The following is a 27,950-nucleotide window of genomic DNA, read 5'->3' on the forward strand; positions in this document are numbered from 1 at the left end:
AAAAGAGACGGTGATCAAGAACAATGGTTTACTTTATGCGCTCATTTATGAAAAATCACATTGAAGATAATAAACAGCAGTGGCTCTTCCAAAATATGCAACAAATGTCATTTGAAGTGATAATGGGCTTGTAGAGAACTCACTGTGAGAGTTATCTAAGCCATGTCATCACATGCACATTTGTAGATGAAACTGAGGAAGACAATGTGAAATCCAAGGCAGCAGACATGCTTGTGTTTCTACGTCAGTCTCTTCTCGCCAGCTCTGGTAGTCATGTTCCGTTTTTATAGTGCTAAAGTCTACTTAGCTTTGCCCTCTTTAGGGTTGGAGGCAAAACAGTATAACTTGTATAATTCAAAATCTTCCAAATAGGAAATTGGAGGTGTCACTTTTCAATGGAAAACTCAGTTTTATATCAAGGGGGTCATGCCTAATTCACAAAAGAAAGTAGCTTCCTCTTTCCAGTCAATATGACATCTCATTTTGATTGCACTCAAATGAGGTGGAGTGAATTTTTAATCCCTCTTTCACCAATTACAAGCAGAAGACCCCTTGGTTATAATTATGATTTTGTCTAGGATGGCTAAGCTAACAAACCTCTGACTTTACCTTCTCATTAACCTACCTTCCTGTATTTCAGTACAATCATTATCCACCTTTAAAAAACCAGGACATTATATTTTCTTAGTGAAACCTGTATTCCAAATGACAGGGACCTGTGATTTTATTAGAGTGGGAAGTGTCTTCACCAATGTAGTTTGCAATGCGTCCATAACTTGGTTATTTCATGTCAACATGGGATTTGAACTCAGGTCCTTCTGACAATACCTCTGGCCACTATGCCATTTTGTCTCTCTCCACACAAAGATCTTGGTTTTCAGAAATAATGTTTTTGAAATCCATTAACTTAGAAAAATGAGGAAAAAAATTCCAATATCTAACCCAGAGATCTGCTATAAAGATTTTACTAAACTGAATAATTTGCAGGACCTTCTCATTTTTATTTTAGTTTTTGTTCTATATCCACTGTTCCAGAGCATTGCCTTCTTGCCATCTGCAAAAAAAAATGCATAAAATCAGTAAATGGCTAGATACGGTTAAAAAGAGCTAGGAATAATCATGAATAAAAAAGAGAAAAATAAAAAGTTATCTTTAGCCAGAGGACTACAAGAAATTTAGGATTTTTTTATTCATTGATTTTGTTAACATCTCCTTACGAAAAAATAAGGACCAGATTAGTAATATATCACTCCCTATTTACTTTCTGTAAGCACTCTGCATGTGCATATATATAACTAAGGATGAAGTACTAGATAGCTGCATAATAGTTAATATGAATGCTGATACAAAATGGAATTCTAGCTTACAATTTGCTGGATAAAATGGAATCTTCACAGATAATTAGATATAATTCTAAATGAGGGTTAATTAGTGTAAAAAAATAGGCTACCTTTTAGGTCTGACAGTACCACAGTAAGTCTCATAAATGGTCTTATGAATAACTATTTTTTACCTATATTTTTTGCACTCAACCAATTGTCTTTCATTTCACAGATTTTGATTAGGAAAGTAACTGTCAAAAGTATTTCCACTTCAGTAATAAACATTATCTATCTATCTATCTATCACAGGTCCAGTCCCTTATTCCTATATATCTGTAGATATACATGGAGATATGTGTGTGTGTTTTATATGTGACATTTAAAAAGTTCAAGAGACATGATTTCTGGGTAATTGATTATTTTATTAATAATGCTAGCATATTACCATTAAAGTGGGTCAGTGACACTCTCAAATGCCAAAGATGAATAATGGTGGTGGGCTCACAGTTTATATTCCCTTGGAAGAGTAGGTGTTCCTCAGGGTGGCAATCAAGCAATTAATGAGAGAATGAATCTTACAATGAGAAGTGGACCTATTTTAATGAGGGGCTGAGGATTTTCCAAATCAACCCCAGCCTCAGGGAACTCTACACAAAGGATGTCTGTCCTCCATCCAAGCCTGAGCAGAAGGGAGTTTCGCCTTAGATTAAATTCCTTGTAGAGTTGTGTGGAGTAGCAATACTTAGATTGAGAAGAATATTAATCCTATCTTCTATTATCAATCTTGTCCTTTGGAGGCTGAGCCTTGAAATAAGGATGTTAGAAAAAGGGGGAGAACTCTGGATCTCTCCAAAGCATTGGTTATTAATAATCATTTCTCATATATATATATATGTATACCTATATACACGCATATGTTTGTATGCATGTATATATGTATACATATAATGTTTGTTGAATATTTGTACACACACATTATATATGTATGTATCTATATTTATCTATTTCTATTCCTATCTGTTTATAAAGATAAAGAGACTAGAGCTATGACTTCATTAGAAGTGGGAAATATTCAATGAGGAAACTCCCTCATTTGGTTGGCATCTCTTCTTCAGCTTATAATGCTAGTTACCTAGATCACTGTCATCAAATCAAATAGAAACTGGGGTCACTAAATTATACTTCTGCATCCACATGAATTGACTTAGAAGACCACACATGTTTACATCTATACACACATATGTATACATACATATATTATTAATATATCTACATATTAAAATCAGATAGGAACTACATTTTAATCTGGTTTGGGTCATACTTGGGAGTGTTCTAGGATGCTAGTAACCCTCAAACCACATGTTTGATATCACTGACCTAGATCATTGAAAGGTTAAGAACCCTGTGCAGACTTACACAAACAGTATGTGTGAGAACTGGGACTTGAACTCACGTCATCTTTATTCCAAGGTCAATTCTCTGGCCACCATGTTATGCTGCCTCAATAGCCATATTTTCATAAAACATGCTCTACTTGTATTTGTAAATAAAAGAGCTCACATTAGTCCTTCTTTCACTTGCTTACAAGAAAGAGTAATGAAGAAGCCTGAAACTTGATTGTTAATTTGTTTTTATAATGCCAACACTTTGTAACTCAGAATTCTTAGCTCACCAGACCATGACTCTTAAATCAGTTGCTGCTGCCAAGGCATAATGAGCTATATCGCAATCAATGTCAGGATAGATGTCCTCTAATATTAAGAACATAACAGTACTCATCAGTTCATATTTGAATGCCCAAACGACGCATAGACAACAATTCCCAACCTCCATACTTTTCCTTATGCCATTTCATTTACTTATGGTCCCTTACTTTCTTCTCTATTTGAATCTCAACCTTTCTTTAAGACCAGCTCAAATTCCATCTTCTGTGTGAAGTCTTCTTCTGTAATTTTGCATGCATACAAGCTGTCCCACATGTCAGGAGTGTACTCCCTCCTCATCTCCACCTTTCAGAATCCTTAGTATACATCCCTATAAAGGCTTGCCTTATTTTCTTAAAAACTTAAATTTAGATGCCACCTACTTGGTGAAGCCTTTCTAATTCCCCTAGTTAGTAATGCTCTCTCCTTGTATCCTCACATACTCCTAGAGCTCTGTGAGACCTCATTTTGCCTTTCACTCCCTTCTTGAATCATTCTTATATGTGCTTATATAAGATACATCCTTACTGCATTGCACCCACCCTCCACCCCAAGCTCCTCGGTGGCTGTGGCTATGTAGTATTTGCCTTTGTATTTACAATTAAGCATCGTAAACACTTAATAAGTATGTGTTTAGATGAATTCCTTCTTTAATTTAGCCCGTGGTCATCTCTCCCTCCTCCCTTATAGTACTCATCACTTTGAGTACTCATTTAGAAATTATCACATGCTACCATGTATTGTAGAGCAGCGTGGTAAAGAAGATAGAGGACCAGCTTCAGAGACAAGTACCATATTGAGATTCTGTCCTCGTTGCATACTGACTGTGTGAACATGTACAAATATCTTAGCATTCAAGGCATCAGTCTTAAGTTGTAACAGATGAGTTGCCTATATTCATCAAAAGCAGCAGCATCCATCCCAAAGGGCTTCCCAAACCATTGGAATTATATACCCCAACCTTGTTACTTTTTAAAAAATATTACTTTTTAAAAAATTTTTAAAAATTTAAAACACTTAAAAATTTTTTAAATCTCCTTTTGTGGTTTAGTCATTTCAATCATTTCCAACTTTTTGTAACCTCATTTGAAGTTTTCTTGACAAAGATACTGGAATAGTTAACATTTCCTTCTTTATCAGGGTTAAGTAACTTGCTTAGGGTCACACAACTATGAAGAGTCTGAGGTTGGATTTGAACTCACAAAGATAAGTCTTTCTGACTTCAGGCCCAGTACTTTATCTATTGAGCCACCCAGTTGCTCCATATTCTTAATTAGGTGGCAATTAGGTAGGTAGGTGGCTGAGTGGATAGAGTCCTGGGCCTAGAGTCAGGAAGATCTCAGTTCAAATCCAGTCTAAGACACTTACTACCTCTTGCAATCCTGGATAGTCATAAAAATAACTGTTTGTCTCAGTTTCCTCATCTGTCAAATGAGCTGGAGATGGAAATGGCAAGCCACTCTAGGATCTTTGCTAAGAAAACCCCAAATAGGGTCACAAAGAGCCATACATGACTGAAACAACTGAAAAAAGCCTTTTGGAGTCAGGAATTGTATCTAATACTGCTTTGTCTCCCCACACCTTACTAGAATACTTTCCCACTACATGATGGCATAGTTGCTAGAACAATGGACTTGGAGTGAGGAGGAACTGAATTCTAATCCCACCGTGGTCTCTTAGTAGCCATGTGACCCTTGGCAAGTCACATCATCATCATATCTAGCATTGGTATGGTTCTTTACAGTATTTAAAACACTAAAATATTATCTCATTTTCTTCTCACAACAACCCTGGCAGGTAGATACTATTACAACCCACGTATTACAGATGAGAAGACTAAGGTACATAAAGCTTATATACTTTTCCTAGAATCACAGAACTGGTAAGTGTCTGAAGCTGAATTTGAACTCAGGTCTTTCTAACTTCAAGTCCAGTGCTCTATCCACTGCACACCTACCATTTAACCAATCTCTGTTTCAGTATCCTCCTCTGTGAAATAGGGATAATGATAACATCCGCCTTCCAGGTGTGTTGTGAGTAGAAAATGAGATAATATGTGTAAAGTACTTGAAAACACTGCTATTATTACCATTACTACTGGTACCCAACTAATCTTTGCTGATGATTTAAAAAACTGAATGGGGTATCATTTTAAACATTTGGAGAATATAATGTGAACAACTTGGCTTTTATGGAGGCTGGAAACCTAAGAAAGTATCTCCAAGATATTTTGCAAAAGGAAAACTCTGATTCTTCTGACCACAGTTTTGAGAAGGTTCTTCAGTTGGGTCCGTCACTGGAGAACTTAAGCCAGCACTAGGGTAAAAGATCTTGGAAAACTTGACAGATTTTCCTTGCCCAGTCAAGTGATAGGGGAAAATCCCCCGCCCTTCTAGACAGCTCAAGTAAGGGATATGTTAGAGAGAGCCACTCAGAGATAGTGAGTCGTTAAACCCCTATCATATTCACCCTGGAGAGGCTCTAGGAACATGTTTCCAGAGCTGTCATTCTCATAGTATTCTCAGGTAGCAACTGGGATGGGTTGAGTCATTTCTCCAGGAGGAGCATCAAGTTTCCTGTTGTCCCATTCAAAAAATGAAGCAAAAAAAAAGTTTGAAAAAGACATGAGACTTTTTTGCTGATTATGCAGTTTAGAAATAGTCCTACATAGTAGATTAATGGTTAGACTACTTTGAGATTCCATTGTTAAATTTAGAAATAGTTCTAAATCTTCAACCTGACAAACCGACAAACAATACTGTCTTGTGAAGTGCAACTTACTTCAGTTTTTTGTGACATGATTTTAAATATATTATGAAAATTCAAGTGTCACTGAAAAGTTATAACTCAAGAAAGCATGTCTTTGAAATCTTAGCTGATCATTAAAAAATTCTGCAGTGTTTTCCATGACCAACTTTAGATTTGTCTTGAGAATAAAAAGTTCAAGTTGGAGTGGGGTAAAACAAGAAGGTAGAGAAAGAGAAGGAAAGTGTTCCTCTCCATAAACTCTATGCCTCACATAGCTCTTCTAAATTATCTCTAGATCCCTAAATGGTAACTAGGACCTATAAGTAGGAATTGTAGAAGAAAAGTCAAGGAGGATGATCAGTTGCTAGAGAAGAGACAATTCATACTAGCTTATCAAGCAAAAATGCAAGGAAAGCCAGGGAGCTGAGCATTTGTCTGATGCAAGCTGATACTATAAAGTCATTTTCTTTTTATTGCAACAACTTTTTTACCCTACTTATGGGTCCTAGTTGTTATTTAGGAATATAGAGATGATTTGGGCTAATATAAAACCAAATGTTCTTTTATCTACACTGTGCCAAGGCTTATCAAATTGTACACTACATCCTGGTACAATGAACTCTGGGACTAAATTCTGTAGTTGCACTGATCTTGTTTTTGTATGAAATTATGCTTGGAAAAAGTGAAGTGGCAATTTTGACTTAGAAATCTTTAGACAATATGGGGATTTTGTAAGATCATTTTTTGTTATAACAGGACTTGCTAATAGAAGAGACATTGGAGAATTGGTCTCAGAATCAAGAAGGACCGACTGACACAAACTATGTGACCCTGGACAAGTCACTTAACATTTCAGTGCCCCTGGAAACTATTTAATAATAATAGCTAACATACACATGCATACATACATACATATACACACACACATATATAAATGCATACATGTAATGTTCATTATGTGACAGGCACTGTGTTTAATCACTTTATAACTATCATCTCATTTGATCCTCACAATAACCCTGGAAGGTAGTGCTATTATTATCATCCTCATTTTACAGATGAGGAAACTGGAACGAACAGAAGTTAAGTGACTTGCCTAGGGTCACACAGCCAAGCATTGTCTAAGGTCAGATTTAAACTCATATCTTCTTGACTTAAGGGCCAGTGTTCTATCTCCTGTGCCACTTAGCTGCCTCCAAGTAATTTATTTTCAGGAGCTCCATAAATTGATGAAATCACAGTCATCACCACTCCCTCCCCCACAAAAGAATTTGTTTTCTATGTCCAGTCATTATATGATTTATATTACTATGTGTGCTCCCTCCCTTGCTTCAGGTGGTAACTCCTTTCTAACTTAGTGAGTCTTCATTACTGAAATAATTCATCACCTGTTGACCAACTAGCATCTCTGCACTTATTTAAGCTGGTCCACAGATGATTGACATTCAGCTAATTGCCAAAGTTATCCTAAAGGGCTTTCTACCTTGTTAGGACCTGTCACGGTTCACATTTTGCTGACATAGGGTTCTCCACACACACACACACACGCACGCACATACTACAATGAGGTATCAATATAGGAAATCAATGGAAGTTTTAATCTATTACATTAACTTAATCATATTTGCCATCTGGAGCTACTAATTTATTTATTTGATTCCTTAGTGACTTATTTAAGAAAGCTGATAGGAACTGATCTTGCAAAAATTATTTTATTACATTTTCTCTCATACTGCCCATGGAGACATAATTGAATTAGGTTCATGTCACAAGTGAAATTAGGTGAGTAATCTTGGTTCCATGCCATTTAGTTAAAAGAATTATGAATATTTTAAGACATAAATAGACCTTTTTTAGAGGGATAATAAAGGCCCTCTGAGATCTCAGCTATTCAAAGCATTGCTACTGCTTGTCTCTGAACAGGGGTTTGTAATGGACCTTTGGTAAGGTTCATTTTATGATTTTACAAAACAAATCAAGTCCAATCCCCTTAGCAAAGATGCTGTGTTTAAGAGGTTTTGCATATAGAAAAGGGCACTGGTCTTGGAGAAAGGAGACCTGAGTTCTCCTTTCTGTTGCTTACTAGTTTTTACCATGGGGAAAAAATCATACTTCCTGAGCCTCAATTACCTCATCTGTAAAATGAGGACAATATTACTTGAAATATTGTGCAACTTGGAGAAAAGGGCTCTATTAACCTTATGTGATACACAAATATGCTATTATTATTTCCATAGCGCTTCTAACTTTTCAAAATACTTTAATCCATTGTCTCACTTTAAAATACTCTTAAATTATTAAACTAATGTTATACAGCTGGTTAAAGCGTAGGAGGACTAAACTCTAGGTACTCTGGCTCTCAAATTCTTTTCCACTAAACACATTGCTGTCCTTGATACCTTGACTTTAGTCTATTTTTTTATGGACATGTTTAAAAAATTCTGAACTTAACCAATGCACACAAAAAGAATGTTTTCTTATTTATTTATTTAATTTGTTTTCAGTTTCCAACAATCACTTCCATAAATTTAAAATTTTCCTCCCCTCCCTTCCCTCTGTCTCCCTGAGAGGGCATGCAGTCTTACATGGGTTCTAACCATCCGTTCACATTAAACACATTTTCACATTAGTCATGTTGCGCAGAAGAATTAAAATGAATGAGAGAAACCATGAGAAAAAAACCCCAAAACTAAACAAAACATAGCACAAGAGAAAAATAGTCTGCTTCATTCTGCACTCTGATTCCGTAGTTCTTTCTCTGGATGCGGATGGCATTTTGCATTGTCCTTTGGCAATGTTTTAGGTCCTTGAATTTCCATGCAGGGCGAAGTCTGTCAGAAACAGTCCTCGCACACTGTGGCTGTTACTGTGTATAATGTTCTTCTGGTTCTGCTCATTTCACTCAGCATCAGTTTATATAAGTCTTTCCAGGTTTATTTTGTATCCATCAACTTTGCCAAAGTTTATTATTTCAAGTAGTTTTTTTAACTTGATTCTCTAGAATTCTGTAAGTATATCATCCTACTGTCTGCAAAGAGCAATAACTCAGTTTCTTCTTTGCCTATTCTAATTCCTTTAATTACTTTTTCTTCTCTTATTGTTAAAATTAATATTTCTGGTTTCATTTTGAATAACAGCGGTGATAATGGACATCCTTGTTTCACTCCTAATCCTACTGGAAATGCGTCTAGCTTTCCCCCATTACATATAATGCTTGCTGAAGGTCTTAGGTAGATACTGCTTATTATTTTAAGGAAGGCTTCATTTAATCCTATGCTCTCCAGTGTTTTCAATAGGAATGGGTACTGTATTTTGTCAAAAACTTTTTCTGCATCTATTGAGATAATCATATGGTTTCTGTTAATTTTGTTGTTGATATGATCAGTATTGTTGATAGTTTTCCTAATATTGAACTAGCCCTACATTCCTGTCATAAATCCTACCTGATCATAATGCATTATTTTTGTGATAAATTGCTATAATTTTTTTTATTAATATCTTATTTAAAATTTTTGCATCTATATTCTTTAGTGAAATTGGTCTATAATTTTCTTTCTTTATTTTGGTTCTTCCTGATTTAGGTAAAAGAAACACATTTGTATCACGAAAAGTATTTGGTAGGACTCCATCAATTTTCCCAAATAGTCTGTATTGTATTAGAATTAATTGTTCTTTAAATAAGTGATACAATTCACTTGTAAATATATCTGGCCCTGGAGATTTTTTCCTAGGGAGTTCATTGATGGCTTGTTCAATTTCTTTTTCTGAGATGGGGTTATTTAAGTATTTTACTTCCTCTTCTGTTAATTTGGGCAATTTATATTTTTAAAAATATTCATCTGTTTCACTTAGATTGTCAAATTTATGGGCATACAGTTGAGCAAAATAATTTCTAATTATTGCTTTAATTTCCTCCTCATTGGTGTTGAGTTCACCATTTTCATTTGTGATATTGGTAATTCGATTTTCTTCTTTCTTTTTTTAAATCAAATTGGTCAAAGGTTTATCAATGTTATTGTGTTTTTTCCATAAAACCAACTCTTAATTTTATGGATTAATCCAATCGTTTTCTCAATTTCAATTTTATTAATCTTTGTATTGTTAATGCATTTTTTTGTTTTAGTATAATCAAGTGCCTCTGATTGAATAATATGATTAAGGAAGATACTCCCCACACATTAATGGGCCTGGGAAGATTTATAGGAAGGCTCACACCTTTTGTTAATGAGGCACTGGTTCTCAAGGGTTGTGATGCCCTCTGGTTCTGAAAAATGTATAAATACTGTGAGGTGAGGTTTTACTTTGGGGCTTACTGATTGAAAGTGTTTGTTTGGCCAGATGAGACTCTGGGGAGCCACTAAAGAGCCCCCAGCTTTGAAAACCCAGATGCTGGTGTTTCTCTCTCTAGTATCTATGTATGTATGTAATGGTCAGAGAGTTGGATCTGTCTGTTGATCTATAATGTATGTATTGCTTATGTTAGACAATTGGAAGCCTTGTCTATTGATTTTGATTTCTCTGTATTTTCTCTGAAGTTCAAGCTGCTGACTTTTCCCTCTGAACTAAACGAGTGATGTGAGTGCTTGATTAAAGTGATTGTTGATCCCTCAAAAATTGCTTTCCTTTTAGAAATGCATATATAAGAACCTGTGATAGCAGACCTCCCTCTGTACGTCAGGGTGTTTTCTTTTACAATCTCTCCTTTGGTTTTCAGTATTTCTAATTTGGTATTTACCCGGAAATTTTCAATTTGTTCTTTTTCTAGCTTTTTCAGTTGCATACCCAATTCATTGAACTCCTCTTTCTCTATTTTATTCATGTAAGCATTCAATGATATAAAACTTCCCCTGAGAACTGCATTCACAGCATCCCATTCATTTTGGGAGGTTGTCTCATTATTGTCATTCTCTTGAATGAAGTTGTTGATTGGTTCTATGATTTGTTGTTTAAACCCTTCATTCTTTAGGATTAGACTATTTAATTTCAAATTAATTTTTTTGTCCATTTTTCCATGGCCCTTTATCACATATAATTGTTATTGCCATCATGATCTGAAAAGGATGCATTGATTCTCTCTACCTTTCTACACTGGATTGTGAGGTTTTTATGCCATGGTACATGGTAAAATTTTGTGTATATGTCACGTACCACTGATAAAAAGCTTTTTATCCTCATTCAATTTTCTCCAGAAGTCTAACATATCTACCTTATCCAGAATTCTATTCACCTCCTTAACTTCTTTTTTGTTTATTTTGAAGTTAGATTTATCAAAGAAGAGTGTTTTCTATACAAAGTAGAGCACAGAAAGAGAATATGTTTGCTTTTTCAAGGATAAAACAAAGTCAGCTCATTACTTCCAAAACTGACCTACTCGTCTATGAATTTTTCTGGCTACCTTCTGTACTCCTCTTTACACTTATTAAAATTTTTCAATCTTATGACAAGGAGGTAAATTTCAAAAAAACTTGCAAAAACTTATATGAACTGACACAAAATGAAGTGAGCAGAACCAGGAGAGCACTGTACACAGTAACAGCAATATCGTGTGATGATCAACTGTGATTGACTTAGGTCTTCCCAGCTATACAATGATCCAAGATAATTCAAAAGACTCATGATGGAAATGCTGTCCACATCCAGAGAAAGAACTGGTAGAGTCTGAATGCAGATTGAAGGATATTATTTTCATTTTTTGAGGTAGTTTTTTTGTTTTTATTCTGTTTCTTCTTCCACAACATGACTAATATGGAAATATGTTTTACATCATTGCACATATATAACCTATATCAAAATGATTACCATCTTAGGGAGGAGAGAGAGGGATAAAATGTGGAACTAAAAATTTTGTTTTAAAAAATGAATGTTAAAATGGTTATTGATGAAAACAAAATAAAATTATTCTGTGTTTAATGAGATCCAGTGCAATGTTTTGGGCATAGTTGACCACCAATACATATTTGTTGGATTAAATTTGAATGTAGCTCATCAGTTTTTGAAAAGCTATCCTATTCCTCTGTCTATTCAGTTGTCAAGTAGTCGCAATCATTGTCATTTATTCTTAATTGATATCCTCATTATCACTACCATCAGTCAAGCATATATTAAGTACCTACATGGTACTAAATACTTAACAGTATCAAATTTGGATGACAGATCCTAAAAAGAAATTGTATTTGGGAAAAATATTTTATCCTGTAAGTTAAAAATAATATAAGATAAAAGGTATCCCTGTGAGACAAAACTTCATCTCTGGACTTGGTTGTGAATTAGGTTTTTTTGTTTTTTTATTTTCAGTTTTATATTTAGGTGACAGGTGCTCAACAGCACTTGCTCCTTTCTTTCTTAGATTATCAATTATCATAAAAATATGTAATAGGAAGAGAATATGGGTTGGCAAAGATGAGTAATGACAGGTGTGTAGCCTAGCATACCACCGGTGTTCTTTACATCTCAGGAAAAAGCAAAGAAGGCCTCCCACACATTAGATGAATTCTCTATGCTAAATTCATGGGAGGATATGGAAAAAAACCCATCTAAAGTGGGTAAGCATAGATGAGTTGGGATCTATATATGAAATGAACATCTAGATCAATGAGGAAGATTCATTTGAGTTTCGAATATTGATTATTTATGTTGAGGAAAACTAAGCATAACAAAATATGGTTTCAAAATAAAATGGAGAATTGACAAAAAATCACAATGCCTTAAATCTATATTAAGTTTCTACTCCTCGATACTTGACAGAAAATTATATTTAAAATAATTTTGACCTCAAACTCTAACCTAGTAGATTTCCTTTTTCTAGGTTAACTGTTAGGTTTTAAAGTACTCCCATCCAACCTCTGTATGGAGCATAAACCTAGAGTGAGTTTAGCTGCCGATGATCCTGATAAATTGTTCTAGATAAAAATCCCTTTCTGCCTTTCATTTTTGCTATATACACTGCACTGGGGAGGTGCACATGGTGATCACCAGTTTTCAGGCCTCAAATACCTCTCAGTTTCCACATTTGCCTGAATGATTCTCTTACACCTTCTCCCCTCTCCCTTGAAATGTATTACCAGAATATAATCTCACTTCAGTATAATCTCAGTTCAGAACTAATCTCACTACTCTTTGCCTCTCCCTCTACTCTGCTGTGTTCAGTAATAAGTCATAGATTGGTTGTGAATTAAATTTGTGGAAGGAGTTCCTTTCACTGATAAAATTACTGATCTTTCACATATTCTTTCATATGTATGTATATTCATTGTATGTGTGTGTGTGTATGTGTGTATCCTTTTACCTTCAGTTAAGATCACCCTTCAATATCATCTTTGAGGGCTATTTTATCACATTTTAAAAGACATTTCTCAGGCTTTGCCATAACTTTGTTCATATAGTGTTTAATAATATTTCCAATACAATACACTAATTCTAATTTTAAGCTCCTCTGCTATAGTTCACTTGTGTTTTGTCTACTTTTGGCCAAAGTGGGAGAGCTAATTCTCATTTTCTGCCTTCTCTTTCTTAGGCTTAACTTAAAAGCAACCCCAAAATATTTTTCCTTCCTCACAGAAATGGAGCTTCCACAGATAATCTATCCCTGACTCCCCACTGTAATTATGTGATTAACTTTACCCTTCCCCCATTTAATATCGTTGTTGGAATATGCTTTGATGCACTTACCTTTGGCCCGTATGTGATACAAGTCCCATTCAGTCCATTTTTTATTTAACATTTTTATGTTCTTGTTTTTGTTCTCTGTACAACCTAAGATTATACTGCCTTCGAAAATGAGGTTTGCATTTTTGTGGTGCTCATGGTACAGTGTTTATTGTCGTGCCACTTCATATTAAGCACTTAAGTATTTTTGATGATGAAGAAGATGAATGATTCTAGCCTTGTATACTTCTACTTAATTATTACCTGCTGTTCCCCTCTGAAACTTTTTCTAATTCTTTGAGTATTTGCTTTTGGGAATCCAGGATTATTCTTTAAGAAATGTTCTTCAGGATATTTGCAAATATAGCTGTGTGCAGCTGGTTGCAGAACATAGGATCTAATCTTTTTTCTTTTCCGGTAAAGGTTTTCAAATACATTGAATTTATTTTATTTATTTCCTTCCCCTCCTCTCCAGGGTGAACAGGGACAAAAAGGAGATCCAGGGCTGGATGGCATTCATGGAAAAGATGTAAGTCTAACTCCAGATGTTTCCACCCATATAACCTGTTTACTTTAATATTTAATATGCATCTTACACCTTTGAGCTTTGATGATCCATAGGCCATAAGATTATAGACTGAATACTAGAAAGGCACTAGGACTTTCTCATTATTCTGTTCCCTAACTTATCAATGAGGAAGCCTAGAGAAATTAAATAGCTTTCCCATGGTCACACAAGTAAGGTGGCAGACTGAATCAATAGTCCCAAGATAAATCTAAGGCATAAGGGCAGTTATCCATAAAACTCAACAAGAACCCCACTCTGGGAGGAGTTGTTTGAATTAGTCACGTAATTGCTTCACACTTATTGGTATGTTAACTTTGGATGTTAAACTGTAAAGTAAACAATACATAGGTGTAATGACCAGTATCATATTCTGTTTTGAATTAATGACTTTGAAAGTCCAGAGTCAATAAAAACTAATATTTAAAAAAAAAACCAATTATAAAGCACACAATATAGCAGAGCTTTGATCCACTGACCAGGTATTATTATGTAACACAAAAAGTAGGTTTTCTTTATAGCCCCTGGTTTTACTTAACATTCTTTAATTATAAGCAAATTATTATTTCGGGAACGTTTATTAAAACTGGTGGCTTTCAAGAGTGGAAAAATTTGTAATAGTTGTGGGAAATGCAGTGAAGTAAAGTGCAAAGATTGTTGGCGGCTTTGGAGTGAGGGGCCCTGAGTTCAAAATCCTGTTTTGTCTCTTACTGCCTGTGTGACCTTAGGCAAGGTACTTTAGCCAGATAGCAAGCATTTATTAAACTCCTGCTGTGTGCCAGTCACAATGGTCATTGCTGTTAAAACAAAGACAAAAAGCACAACTGTTACTGCTCTTATTAGTTATCTCCGAGGAGGGAGACATTTGTTTTACATATATATGTATATATATATGTATATATACATATACATGGATATTATATATATATGTGTGTGTACATACATACAATGGCCCCCTTCCACCTTAAATTAATCTGGGACCCAGCTGTTGAACCTTTAGAGCAAGAGGTGTCTAAAAGTAGTGTTCTGAGACTTTGGAGAAGAGTTTCTGACACCCCATGAATACTCCTTGCTAACTTCTTTGTTAACTTTGTGACTGGAGGGTGGCGGGGTTTATGTGTATTTCTATTCTCTATACATCCTTGAGTATTTTTAAAAAGCTATTTATTTTGTTCTGAACTTAAGAAATAAATAACAAGCATTTCCATCATATACTAGAATAGAGAAAAAGATGTTGGTACATGAAACTGAAAATCTATTATGTACAGCTTGCTATTTCTTTTAAGTATATATTTTTCCCTTTTTCCTTCCCTCCTCCCCACTACCCTAGAGATGGCTCCTCCTTGGCAATTATTTCTACCTGAGAATATTGGAATATGATTTTAACAAAAAGAAAGTTTGAACCCTCTAGTTCTGCGTGATTCATTGTATCAGATGCTAGAGAGTGAGCCTGACCATTTGATATATAGATCTGAGATCCATCTGCATTGAAATGATAATTGAATTCATGAAAGAGAGAAGAGGTCACAGGACAGAGTTTTAGGTTATATCCACAGTTAGTGGGCATTAATACTGCAAAGGAGACTGAGAAGCAGCAGGTATATCTCTGGGTCTTAATCTACTGTTTCATAAAAAGAGATCTTTAAGATCTCTTTTGTTTCTAAATCTATCATGTAAGGCACTGTTCTATAAGGTGACTAAACTGAAACCAATGTCTATTCTGAGGAAACAAGAGTAAGGAAAAGATATCTTACAAGTTCACAAAGGCAAAATGGTACAGAGAAAAGGGGATAGGATTTAGAATCATGGAGCCTATGGTTCAGAACACATCTCTGTCAATGATAACTTCTCTGATCTTGCCTAAATCAGCCAACCTCAGTTTCCCCATCTCTAACATGTCTACATAGAATATGGTCATGTAAGCATTCCAAGGTGATCAAGAAAAGCTTTCCACCATTCTCTTTAGCTCCATCCCTGTTTTCTATCTCTCCTCTGTACTAAAGCCCTACCAGGAAAACTTTTGCTCACCATGTCTTTAATGCCTAACATCCAAGGACATCTGTAAAAATGAGGGTGGGCTAGATGAACACTAAGATTCCTTTGGATTCTAAAGCTATGAATCTGTAAAATATGGGAGAATGAAAATTTAAGAGTATGATTAAAAAAGAAATAAGAATCAAGAGGTAAAGAACTAGGAATATTTATATAAATTTAGTATTCCATTAGTATTTTGGAGAGAGAGTGTTATGCCATGAAACATTAGAGATTTCAGGATATTTTCTTGAGAACAGGGGCTCTTAATTTTGTGTGTGTGTGTGTATGTGTGGGTGTGTGTGTGGGTGTGCACATGCACATGTGTGGATGATGGACCTCTTTGGCAATCTGGTAAAAAAAAATGAGGACTTTATTGGAATAAAGTTCTTAAATGCATAAGATAAAACGTATGGGATTACAAAGGAAAACAATTATATTGAAATAGGCACCAAAATATTTATTTTTTAAAATACAAGTTCATAGATAAATAACTCCTGATTTAGAATATATTGATCAAGAAGTATTTAGGGCAGGAAGAGAGCAGTGCTGCTACGTTTTTCTACATGCTATCGGATAACAAAATAAGTATAAGGTATATGTCAAATTAGACATTTTCCCCAACTTTGCTAGAGAGACAGCATGGAAAAATGGAGTGAGAACTGGACCAGTTTATGTATAAGCAAAGTCCTGTGTCCCAGCCAGAGGCATCAGGGAAAACTACTCCTTCATGAGTTTGGGTGCTAAGAATATGTTAAATAGTGAGAGTCAGTTCAATGCAAAGCTTTATTGCAAACAGTGGAGAACAGGGGGAAGGGGAGAGAGGAAAAGGGAACCTGACATACAGCTTGGGTGTATACATTAACATAGAGTACAACTCATGAGGGTAGTGCCACACGGGTGAACAGAGAGACATGGGTCCATTCAGCAGGAAGTGGGTTCTCCAAAGTGTCTTTCTAAGGGTGAGGTTCTTGTACTCTAATTCTGGGCACCCCCTCCCCCTTGGAATTGACTGAGTTGTATATCAGGGATCAGAATAAAATATTATTTTGGAGAATTTGCTATCAGGAAGAGGAAACAAGCTGGTAGTAGTCAAAATATTATTATGGGGGTTTATCAGGGACAAAATAATAAGCTGGTGATTGACAGATGTTATTTGGGAGACACAACTATACTACCTTCGAAAATATTACTATCAGTATTTTTTCCATGAGAATGTTTTATAAACTTACAGAATCACTTAAGGGAAAACTGTCTTATAACAAGGGATCTTCACTGATTTTTTTTTATTTTAACCCATACATGAATGCTCTCCTCCCCCAGTAACAGATTGGACAAAGGTACATCCAACCACTATTTAAATAACTTTAATGAGGAGGAACCCACTACTTCTTGAGGTAGCTTTCTTTTGTATAGTGCAAATTATTTTGAAGTTTTGTTTTATTTTCAGGACATTGAATTTTTAATAGCTATTCTTTGAGTTCCTGCCATTCAACTCCTTCAAAATCTATCTAATTGTAACATTCTATCCTCTCTTATTTCCTATTTATCCTATATCTCTTTCAGAAAATATTTTATCAAATGCCCTGTTAAAATCTAGGTAGTATCTATGCCATTTCCTTGTTCTACTAGTTTAATAATACTGCTACTAGAAGATATAAGCTTAGCGTGGCATGACCTGTTCTTGAAGAAGCTATGTTGGTTCTGTAACTACTAGTTTCTTTGATGGGTATGTATTATCTTTTTAGTGGGACTTCATATAATTTTTCCAGGAATCAAGGTCGGCAGACTTTATTTTCTTATCTCTTTTTTAACGGGAACAATATTTACCCTTCTCCACATCTACAGTAGATTTTCCATTCTTCGTAATCTTATAAATATCATTGGAAGTGACTCACCAATCACAACTGCCAGTTTTTTCAGTCCCCAAGAATTTAGTTCATCTGAGCTACCTGACAAATGTATCAACTGCAGTGAGATTCTCAGTTGGATCTCAATACTTATCTTGAGTATGAACTCTCTTTTAGATATTTTTGTTCCAGCAATTACAGTGTGAATGTCATTCACCTTGGCTGAGAAAGAATTTAAGAATGAACAGTTTTGTCTTCTCCGTTGTCCGTTTTCATCATCCCATCCGTCCCAAGTGGCAATCAATCCCATCTCTTCTGTGAACTTTCTCTTTGCTTCAACACAGCTTCGAAAACCCTTCTCACTGGGTTCACATTTTGCATTTGATATTTATTATTTGTGTGACTTTAAGTATGTCACAATCTCCCTAGGCATCAGTTTCTTCTATAAAATGATGAAATTTGACTAAATGGTCTCTAAGGTTCCTTCTACCTCTAAATCTATTATCTGCCTCATGGTCTTTAGCGTTCCTCACCAGCATCAGCTCAGTCTAAGTGTTGGCAGATCAGACACTTCTCCTCTTTTCACAATAATATGTCCTGTTCTTTGTTACCTGTTCTTTGTTCCATATTTGCATGCCTCTTTTTTCCTGTGTACTCATATAAAAAAAAATCTCATTTTCTCCTCACTGTTGGAATTGCTTCACTTTCTCCCTTCTAAATGTCATCCAAGAAAGTTTCTCATCACTTCTGGGCTAACTTGCTCTGTGGGATTTTAGACCGTACTACTGGAAGCTATCCTTCTTTTGAACACTTTGAAATCTGCTTTCTAAAAATCAGGGGTGCTTGTCAGACTAATTTCTTTTTCTCCACCACAAACTCTAGAAGGGAATGGTCACTCCTTCCTAATGTTCCCATTATGGTACCCTAGCAACCATTTCTTTTCTATTGACAAGAACCAGGTACAACAAAGAATAATCCCTTTTTGTTCCTTTACTCTTTGAATGATGAAATTATCATTAAGGTAAGTTAAGAAAGTATAAGCTGCCCTATTTTTTGCAGAAAGAGAGAGTTCCAGTAAATGTCTGAATTAGGAGTGGGGAACCTGTGGTATTAAGGTCACATGAGGCCTTCTAGGTCCTTGGTGAAGTCTTTTGAATGAGTTTAAGTTTTACAGAACAAATCCTTTTATTAAAAGGATTTGTTCTGTGAAGTTTGAATTCAAAGGGCCACACTTGAGGACCTAGAATGCCACATGTGGCCTCGAGGCCACAGGTTCCCCACCCCTGGTCTGGATAATTGGAGTCCCCTGTCCCTTCTATATCATGTCTCTGTGTCTGTTTTGAAGTCTCTTTCGCAAATTCCTCAACTCTTCCAGTATCTGTCTAGATAATCTATAGTGCATTTTGATGACAAAAATCAGTTGCTTCTTCCTCCATTTTCCCTCACTCCTCCTTTTACACCTCCTCCACTTCTGCTTTCAGGATTACAATATGAGTATATAATATAATATACAATACTAATATACAAAATACAGTCTCTTCCATCCCCTGATCTTGTTTTTCAGTAGAGTAACTCCTCCTAAAGCCTTATATCCTATCATGAGTTTCATCTCGCTAAATGTCACTGATAACTATGAAATCAAATTTGAATTTCTCTTTGTCTTAGAACCTCTAATTCTGCATTTGGGTGTTTGTATATGAACATTTAAGGCCATAGGGGCTGCTAGGTGGCACAGTGGAGAGAGTGTCGAGCCTGGACACAGGAAAACTCATCTTCCTGAATTCGAATCAGGTCTCAAACACTTACTAGATGTGTCACCCTGGGCAAGTTGCTTAAACCTCTTTGTTGTCTCTGTTTTCTCAACTGTAAAATGAGTTAGAGAAAGAAATGGCACACCTTTCGAGTATCTTTGCCAAGAAAACCCCAAATGGGGTTTCAAGTAGTCAGATGTGACTGAAAAAAATGACTCAACACCAATGAAAGCCATGGGTTTGACTTCTGGCTCCTTTTACGAATTCTTTCTCCTGTCAATATCTCTGGATTTCTCAAATTCTATCATTGTTACTTAGTTTTAGCTATCTTCTGTGACATCGAGGGAAGGTTTTTTCCTTCCCAAAGCCATTTGAGTTTAAAGCTCTTTTGAATAGTTTTTCAAGACACATAGAAAATACATTCCTACCAGTCTTTGTTATAATGCTCCTACTAAGGAGTCTGTTATATCTAGATTTAAAGCCATTGTCCACAAGTCCAAAGCCCATGCTTAGACATCTCTTTCTTAGCCCACTATTCACTTCCGATATCATTTTTCTCTCCTCTGATTCCTTTGCCTCAGTGGATAGCAGTGAGGAAAACATAATCTTTGCTACTGTAGACTTCATTTTCCTGTTCAAGATTTAATAATCTTTATCAATACTTTTTAGGTTCCTTATGGCAGTATTATTTGCACCACTTCTGGTGATGTAAATCACCCTGAAGTGGGTAGCACTTATTATTTTGATAAGTCCTAGGAGGTTCTATGATATGTCTTGTATTCATGCCCAACGACAAGAAGTTCTTTATTGTTTTCAGGTTAACAAATAGCTGCCTGAGTACTGGTGAACAGGAAATCATTAGCTACCACTACTCTTAACTTCTTTCTCTGATACTTGCTGCTTGTTGTCTCACCTGTTAGTTTCTGTGGCTTTATTATAGAATTCCTTGGAGTACAAGAAGCTACTTCTTGTCAGAGCCTCTTAGTTATGGTTATTTTTGGATGTTGCTTGTCTCTTCTACTAGATTATAGATTCCTTTAGGAGAAAGAATATTATTCATCTTTGAATCTCCCTCAGCACCCATCATAGAGTTTTGCAAATAGTAATCAGTACAGTTTTTTTTCTATTTAAATGAACTGAATTTCCGTAATTTAGGAAACAGTAGGTGATCGTAATTGCTAAATTCAGAATCTCATTTTCTAGCTTTTTAAGGCTAAGCAAATTATATTAGGTACAGGTTGAACTTTCTGTTTCTTCAAAATACAGCCCTCCCTGTATTAATATGTCATTAAATGAACTTTATTGTGGACTTACATGAAATAAATGAGTTCCATCAAAGAAATGTTGGAAAGTCAGAAAAATTAAAATCACATTAGACACAACAATAAATTCCATTTCATTACTAATGGACAAGACTGCTTTTCAGAAAATTCAAGTAAGTTGCTGTGGATTAAGGTAACTATATAAGTCGTCAGATTTAGTCTCATTTTCCCTATCACTATTAGTCCCTTTAAAATTCATTACTTTATACGAATGCACTACTGATGTTTCTGAAATTATCATGTTAATCTGCTTGTACTATTTTAATCTATAGTACTGAATACTGAAAAATTAAAAACACATAAAGTCAAGGGTCTCCTCTGGGGCAGCTACTATTATATTGCTGTGGGATATAAGTAAGAAGGATCAACCATTTTGAACAAACAAACTGAGTTACTTTTTTCCATCTTCTGATCTTTTAACAAAATATACTACAAAGCAGCCATTTTCCCGGTCCCAAAAGATTAATATCATATACCATTTAGATTCCAAGTAGAACATAACCTTCTGTAAGAGAGGGCGTAGCTCTCTTTGACATACAGTTAATTGCTGTATTTTTTTAAGAATCTTCACATATGTGAATTTTAGGAAGAAATGTGATTATAGATGCCTAATTTTATCAGAAATGAGCCTTCTATTTGCTTCTCAATCCATTCCTTTGCCTTTTTATAGTTTATAATCAACCCTGTGCTTCCTCCCTATCCTATTGGCCCCTGCCATGTCAGCACTCAGCATATACTGACAATAATACCTATGTGAAACAATAGGAAAAGTACAATCAAATAGAAAAGCATTACCAATCTATTTGGGGGGCAATTAGGTGGCACAGTGGATAGACTGCTGGGCTTGGTATCTGAAAATCTCATCTTCCTGAGTTCAAATCTGGCCTCAGACATTTACTAGCTGTGGCACCCTGGGGCAAGTCACTTAATCCTCTTTGCCTCAGTTTCCTCATCTATAAAATGATAAGCGTATGGTAAACCACTCTAGCATCTCTGCCAAAAAAACCCCAAATAAGGTCACAAAGAGTTGGACATGACTGAACAGCTAATAACAACCAATCTATTTCTTAGACCCAATTATAGTGCCTTGGTCCCAAAATCAATCAATAAACAAGTATTAAGCGTCTGCTATGTACCAACACCATTTTACTTTATCATAGAGGAAATTAGTCTGCAAGGGCCTACTCTAATAGACAAAAAAGGAAGCACTGACAAATATAATTTTCCCTTTAATTTTATTGCACAGGAACAAAAGACAAGTTATGATATAAATACCCATTAAACTGAGTGCAGACCGTGAAACAGAAATTTTGCTAGCAATCTGAATCACTTAGATCAGGAATTAAGTCCTGGATGTGTTATACAGAAGGTTGTTATCTTAAATGTCCACCTGGCAATAGGTGAACATATTATATATGGACTTCCATGTTTAGATATTCTCCCTGTAACCCTTAAGTTCATCATAAACTTATGCAAACTACGTGGGTTATTTGGGTAACTCAACTTTTTTAGAGCTAGGTCCTGAGTGCACATAATGAATCCAGTTATTTGAAACCGTACTATGTATTTTCATTGGGCAGGAATCAAGGACCATATTTTACAGAATTATCAGTTCAAATACTACAAATATGAAGATATGCATACAGTTCAGGAGCTTCATTGTTTGCACTAATCGGGACTTAGTTGCATTTGCTTCTTAAGTATAGGAACTGACATTTAATAGGACATTCTTGGATCTTCCCAGTATATTTAAGCTACTTAAAGGTGGACATTCCTTACTCTTCATATTTGTATTTCCAGTAACTCACACCATGTCTGTCTGTGAAGGAAACACTTCATAACTGCTTTGAGGATGTTACTCAGAAGCTATGGCTGACTGACTAATGCAGATATTTCAGTGAGGGATTGACCATTTTGTGCAAATAACCTGATTATTTTTTCCATCTTCTGATCTTTTAACAAAATAGGCCATAAAATAGCTACTTTCTCAACCTCAAGAGATTAATACCATAGTCTAACCACTATGTGAATTTTAAGTACAATACTAACAGCATATTCATATGCTTGTTGAATGATCCATTGAATTCCATTTTATTTGAAAATTATAGGACTAAACATGGACGAAATTCAACTCTCAATTCAAATCAATTCTGCCTTTCACTTGATGGTGACAATGAGAGACGGTGAAAAAGAGATTTTTCTAAGGGATTCATGTCATTGAGGAAATAGATACACCCTTGCATCTGTAAGAACTTGGCCAGTAACAGTGGAGGGAATCTATGCCCATGAAGTAACTGCCAGCTCTCCATTGCCAAAATATATGCTTTGTAAAAAGAAATGGAAAACCTTTATTTTCCCTGTTGTGTTTCGGAAGTGGAATCATCAACAGAAGCCACTGAGGTCTGGTTTTCTTCTGGGTAGCACCATCCTTAGTACCCAAAGCAACAGTGGCCATTGAAAGGAAATTACAAAAATCACAATTTCACATTTATTATCATGCTTTAAGGTTTGCGAAACAATTTCATAGCCACTATATGAAGTAAGTGGTCTGGAAGAAAGGGCTGTATTAAAACTCCATTTCTGAAAACTCTTTACAAAATGTCTACCAGCACTATTTGAGAAGGCTTCTTGGGAATGGTGTCGGACATAGAGTTTTCCCTCTGAGGAATGTTTAGGAATGGAGAAGGGCTTGTCTCTAACTTTCCCTATAAATGCTAAAAAAAAAAAAAACCAAAACCCAGAAACACATGAAGAAAATAAACTAAACCAAAAAATGCCTAAATTAATTATGGTTATTGTTCACATGACTCACGATATGGCAGAAAGAGCTCCGGAATCAAAGGTCCTGAGTTCACATTCCATTTCTATTACCAATCACATGAATAATCTTGAATAAATCATATAATTTTTCTGGACCTCAGTTTCCTTATCTGTAAAATGAATGGATTGAACTATATACCCTCTAAGCTAGCTCTAAGAGTATGATCTTAACATCCAGGTGAAACATGAACACATCAATCATCATGCATTTTGCCTACATTATATAAGCATTTGGATGAGTAGACAGAATCCCACAGTCTGATTTCAAATATTTTCTAATATATGTTATATATTTATAGAATGCTTTGTGCATTTATAAATATTAAAGGAATTTATTTTTGTGTACCATTTGAATCTTTCTGAGTTTGTGAGTAGGATGGGATACTATTTTCTAGAGTCCCAAACCTACATTATTTTTAATCCCCATCACAACAATAAAACATCCTCTTTCCCTTTGGATTTTAATAAGCACAGGAGACAGACTTAATGAGGAATCAGAATGTTCTGTTGGTATGGAAGAGAGGAAATCTAATCATGAGCTATGAGGATAAAGGGGGACTGACTTCCTTGGCACTTCATTCTGACTTACTTGTGCTATCTCTTTTAGCTGGGTTATATATCTTTCTCTGAGCCTTTGACCCCTGGATAGTTTTCAATATAGAAAATGTGTACTTTTAAAAAAATTTTAGTCCCAACAACTAGTTGCAGGAATGCCATGGTTTTCTCTCTCAGACTTTCAGAACATTTTGTATCCATCTTTGACAACAAAGAATTTTTAGGGCTCCGGAGGTGAGGGAGAACACTGCACTTTGATAATGAGACAAATTCTTCACACACTCTGGTTTTCCTCATGTTTTATTTTTCACTCTTCTTTCTGTTTTTCCTTGAGAATGTCAAAGTGTATAAGGAAGAAGTGTAGCTAATGAATCTTGTCTAGAAAAGTAGTTATAAGATACAAATTATCCATAGCCAATTTGAGCCTTGGTTTTATCCAGGCTTTTTGATTCCTCAGAGTATTGTTAAGTCTGCACCTGCCTCAAGCAGGGTCATTTCAATTCTCTAATTTTCTTTTTTTTTTCTCCTCCCAATTCATCACTGGTTTCTATATTGAGTGACTCCAGGTGCTGGCATTTGGCATTATTCATTCACCTGGAATTTGCAGGGCAGTAATAGCTAAAGCCCTCTGGCTAGCACAGTGTGGTGCATAGATCTATATGCTACATTGTGTGATTTTCTGAGTATATCTTTTATTCCATTATTGTCCCTTTCTACCCTATAGTGTAATATTAAGGATGAAGAAAGATTCTTTTGCCTATTTATCACAGACTCAGTATGAGTCTATCCACCTCTGTTTGTTTACACCACGAATGCATTCAGCCATAGAACTGATCTCCTCCAGTGAAATCTATTGTTATATCTCTGAAAGCTGTCGTTTCTGAGCCAGATCAACTGAATACCCATTAAAATGCCCCAGAGCCTGAAAAAATGCATGAAAATATTCATCTGATAGGTTTTCAGTGTTTTATGTTGCTACATTTGATATCTTTGCAAATCCAAGTAAGGAAGGCAAAGGTAGATAGGGATTAAAGACATGGGTGAGCTTAGAAAAAATCTAAATCTGGAAAGTGATTTTTTGCTTCCATTTTGAGGGTTATGAGAGAGTGAATCTTTCTTTCCCCTCTTCCCTGCCCCCTCCACATTATGGTTTCTAGATAGAACTGCAAAAAAAACCTCTTGATTTAACTCTTGAATTTTTGGCAAGCTTAATAAAGGCCAAATCAAAGCTAAATCAGGGGTATTTACAGCATCCACAAATTTAATCTAAAGTGGATACTTAAAAGCTCATATAGTTCTAAATGATGTGCTTCCAGATGGTGAATTAATGTAATTTTAGCAGGAAGTGAAGTTGCACAAATATGCAGTATTTGGATCACTCGCTGATTTAATGTTTCTGTCCCCACCATAGCCCAGATGTTGCCGATCCTTTTAGTGCCAGTTGTCTCTACCTCTCCCCTTGCTGTGAACTGAGAATCAAGTTTGGGAATATAGTCAATTCTGGTTTATTTCATTACTAATTGTGTTAATAATGGAGGTTTGCTATAGGATGTTTACAAAGATCTTCTCCTTTTGTACAGGGTATGAAAGGTGACTTGGGTCCTCCAGGTCCACGTGGCCAGAAAGGAGAAAAGGTATTGTATTTCCCCAAAGAAATGCTGAGCATGAATAAATGAAAATTTCCTTAACACACATATGTACACCCCTTTCCCCCTGCCCCTAGCAATTAACTTTCGCTAGAAGAGTGTTAACTTCCTAATCAATTCTAAAATTAACCAGTTGCTATTAAAATTGTACAAGCAAGAAATACTTTTTGGATCATTTTAATATCTCCTTGAAAACAATTAACATGCTAGTTCTCTCTCACTATCAACTTGTGCTGCTGTACAACAGGGTCATCCCCTCAGTTTGCTTGACAGTGGTAGCTGTTATATCATCACACTAGGTGAAACCTCCCAAGGCAGCTGTGGGAACAGTGCCAGTTGCAATGAGGTGTGTGTCTGAAGGTGAAGCAGGTGGTTGTCAGGAGGAGATAACTAACTTTGCTCCACAGATTGCTCGCTCCATTTAGCCCCACTCTTCCTCATTAACTATCATGTAATAGCATATTGCCAATGACTTTGAAAGAAGAATAAGGAAAAATTAAAAAGCAAGCATTAAACTGAGCAAGGTCACTGGTCTCAACTTTTTAGACAGTGGCCATATAATGGCTTTCTGATGATAATAGAATACATCTTCATCTTGTCGTCTATTCTCAATGTTATGCTTCTTTCTAGAGTCAATGAGTTCTTCCATGTGTTAAAAGATGGATAGCTTTGACATTTGTTCAAAAAGGCTGATTTTAGAGGGTTTGTTGTCTTTACAGCTGGTGAAGTTACTGTTCTGCAGGGTCCAAACATGAACAATACATATAGCTAAGAGTTCTGTTATTCCTAATTTTGAGATATTATGTACCAATGTGTCATTTTGCAAATGGCCCTCTCCTTGGGGTTAGTATGAACATCCAAAGTGTGGGCAAGGTTAAGCAATGGCATATTTTTCTCTACTATTTCAGTGTCCTAATGGTTAGAATGATAGCACTGAAGATCAAAAGAAAATAAGTTTGTTAATGTATTGTTGAGGTCCATAAAATTCATCTTTTGCTCTTTCGATTTAAGGGATCCATTTTTTCAGATACTCAAAAATATTCGAATATTTAAATTGATTGTCAAATGGGAAGTCCCTCCAGTGAGACAGATTGCAACCTGTCAATTTCTCAGATATTTCACACAAATTCCATGTATTTGTTTAGTCTGCTAGTTATACCTGATTATCTGAATTTGCTCAAAGGTCAATAAAACAAGTTCAATATTTGTAATTCATATAGACTCGTAAAGCTGCCTGCCTTGATATTCTTTAGAAGAGGCAGCAGGCCATCTTCTTGCAGCTGGGAGGCATGAAGTGGGTTGAGCCACTTATTATTTCTGCTGATCCTAATAGTAAGTTTGCATCAGAAAAATAATCTGCTGCTGTGACATTTCCCAGCTGCCCTGTTGGCAAGCCACCAGGCTTGAAAAGATATTCATTCTAATTTTGGATTAGCAGACAAAAGATTAGAAAATTAGATTATTTTGGTTGCTTTGAAACCTGTCCTTCTGCAGTAAAAAGCATGTGGGTATGAAAGGTGATTTTTATAATGTGGGAAGGAGGAGGAACATAATACAATTTTCATGCTATACAATACTTTCTTGAGATTAGATCCTGTTTTCCATAACTGCAAAATTAATATTATATATGGTTATTGGTTCCAATCATCTGGAAGAATAAGAAATAAAATATAAATAAAAGTTGGTAATTGTGATTTTTCTCTCCTTTTCATTGTTTTAGGGAGAAATGGGACCTCCAGGACCACCAACCTTAATCGTAAGCACTTATAAAAACCAAGATACAAATTTTAGAAATAAATTCCCAAACACTTTCAGCCATTTCTTATCCACACTACACTTGGAACGAACATTATAATTTTTAGAGCTCTAAGTTACTGTAGAAATAACTTTATTGATAAGGTCATCAATGCCCAAAGAAGACAAGGAACTTTTCCAAAGTCACATAGCTTGTTGGATATGGCTTCTAATTCTAAATTCAGTGCTTTACCTCTTG

At 35.5% G+C, this 27,950-nt stretch overlaps 1 protein-coding gene across 1 annotated transcript in view; it reads left to right on the top strand.

Annotated features, from left to right (window-relative positions):
• COL19A1 (collagen type XIX alpha 1 chain) overlaps nt 1-27,950 on the top strand; it is a 408,633-nt gene that overhangs the window by 140,814 nt on the left and 239,869 nt on the right. Inside the window, exons 14-16 of the mRNA XM_072642569.1 lie at nt 13,893-13,946; nt 25,892-25,945; nt 27,678-27,713. Of these exons, the coding sequence (XP_072498670.1) occupies nt 13,893-13,946; nt 25,892-25,945; nt 27,678-27,713 (144 nt within the window). The remainder of the gene's footprint in view (nt 1-13,892; nt 13,947-25,891; nt 25,946-27,677; nt 27,714-27,950) is intronic.

This window comes from Notamacropus eugenii, chromosome 2, assembly GCF_028372415.1.
Source record: "Notamacropus eugenii isolate mMacEug1 chromosome 2, mMacEug1.pri_v2, whole genome shotgun sequence".
In the NCBI taxonomy this organism is placed as follows: Eukaryota; Metazoa; Chordata; class Mammalia; order Diprotodontia; family Macropodidae; genus Notamacropus; species Notamacropus eugenii.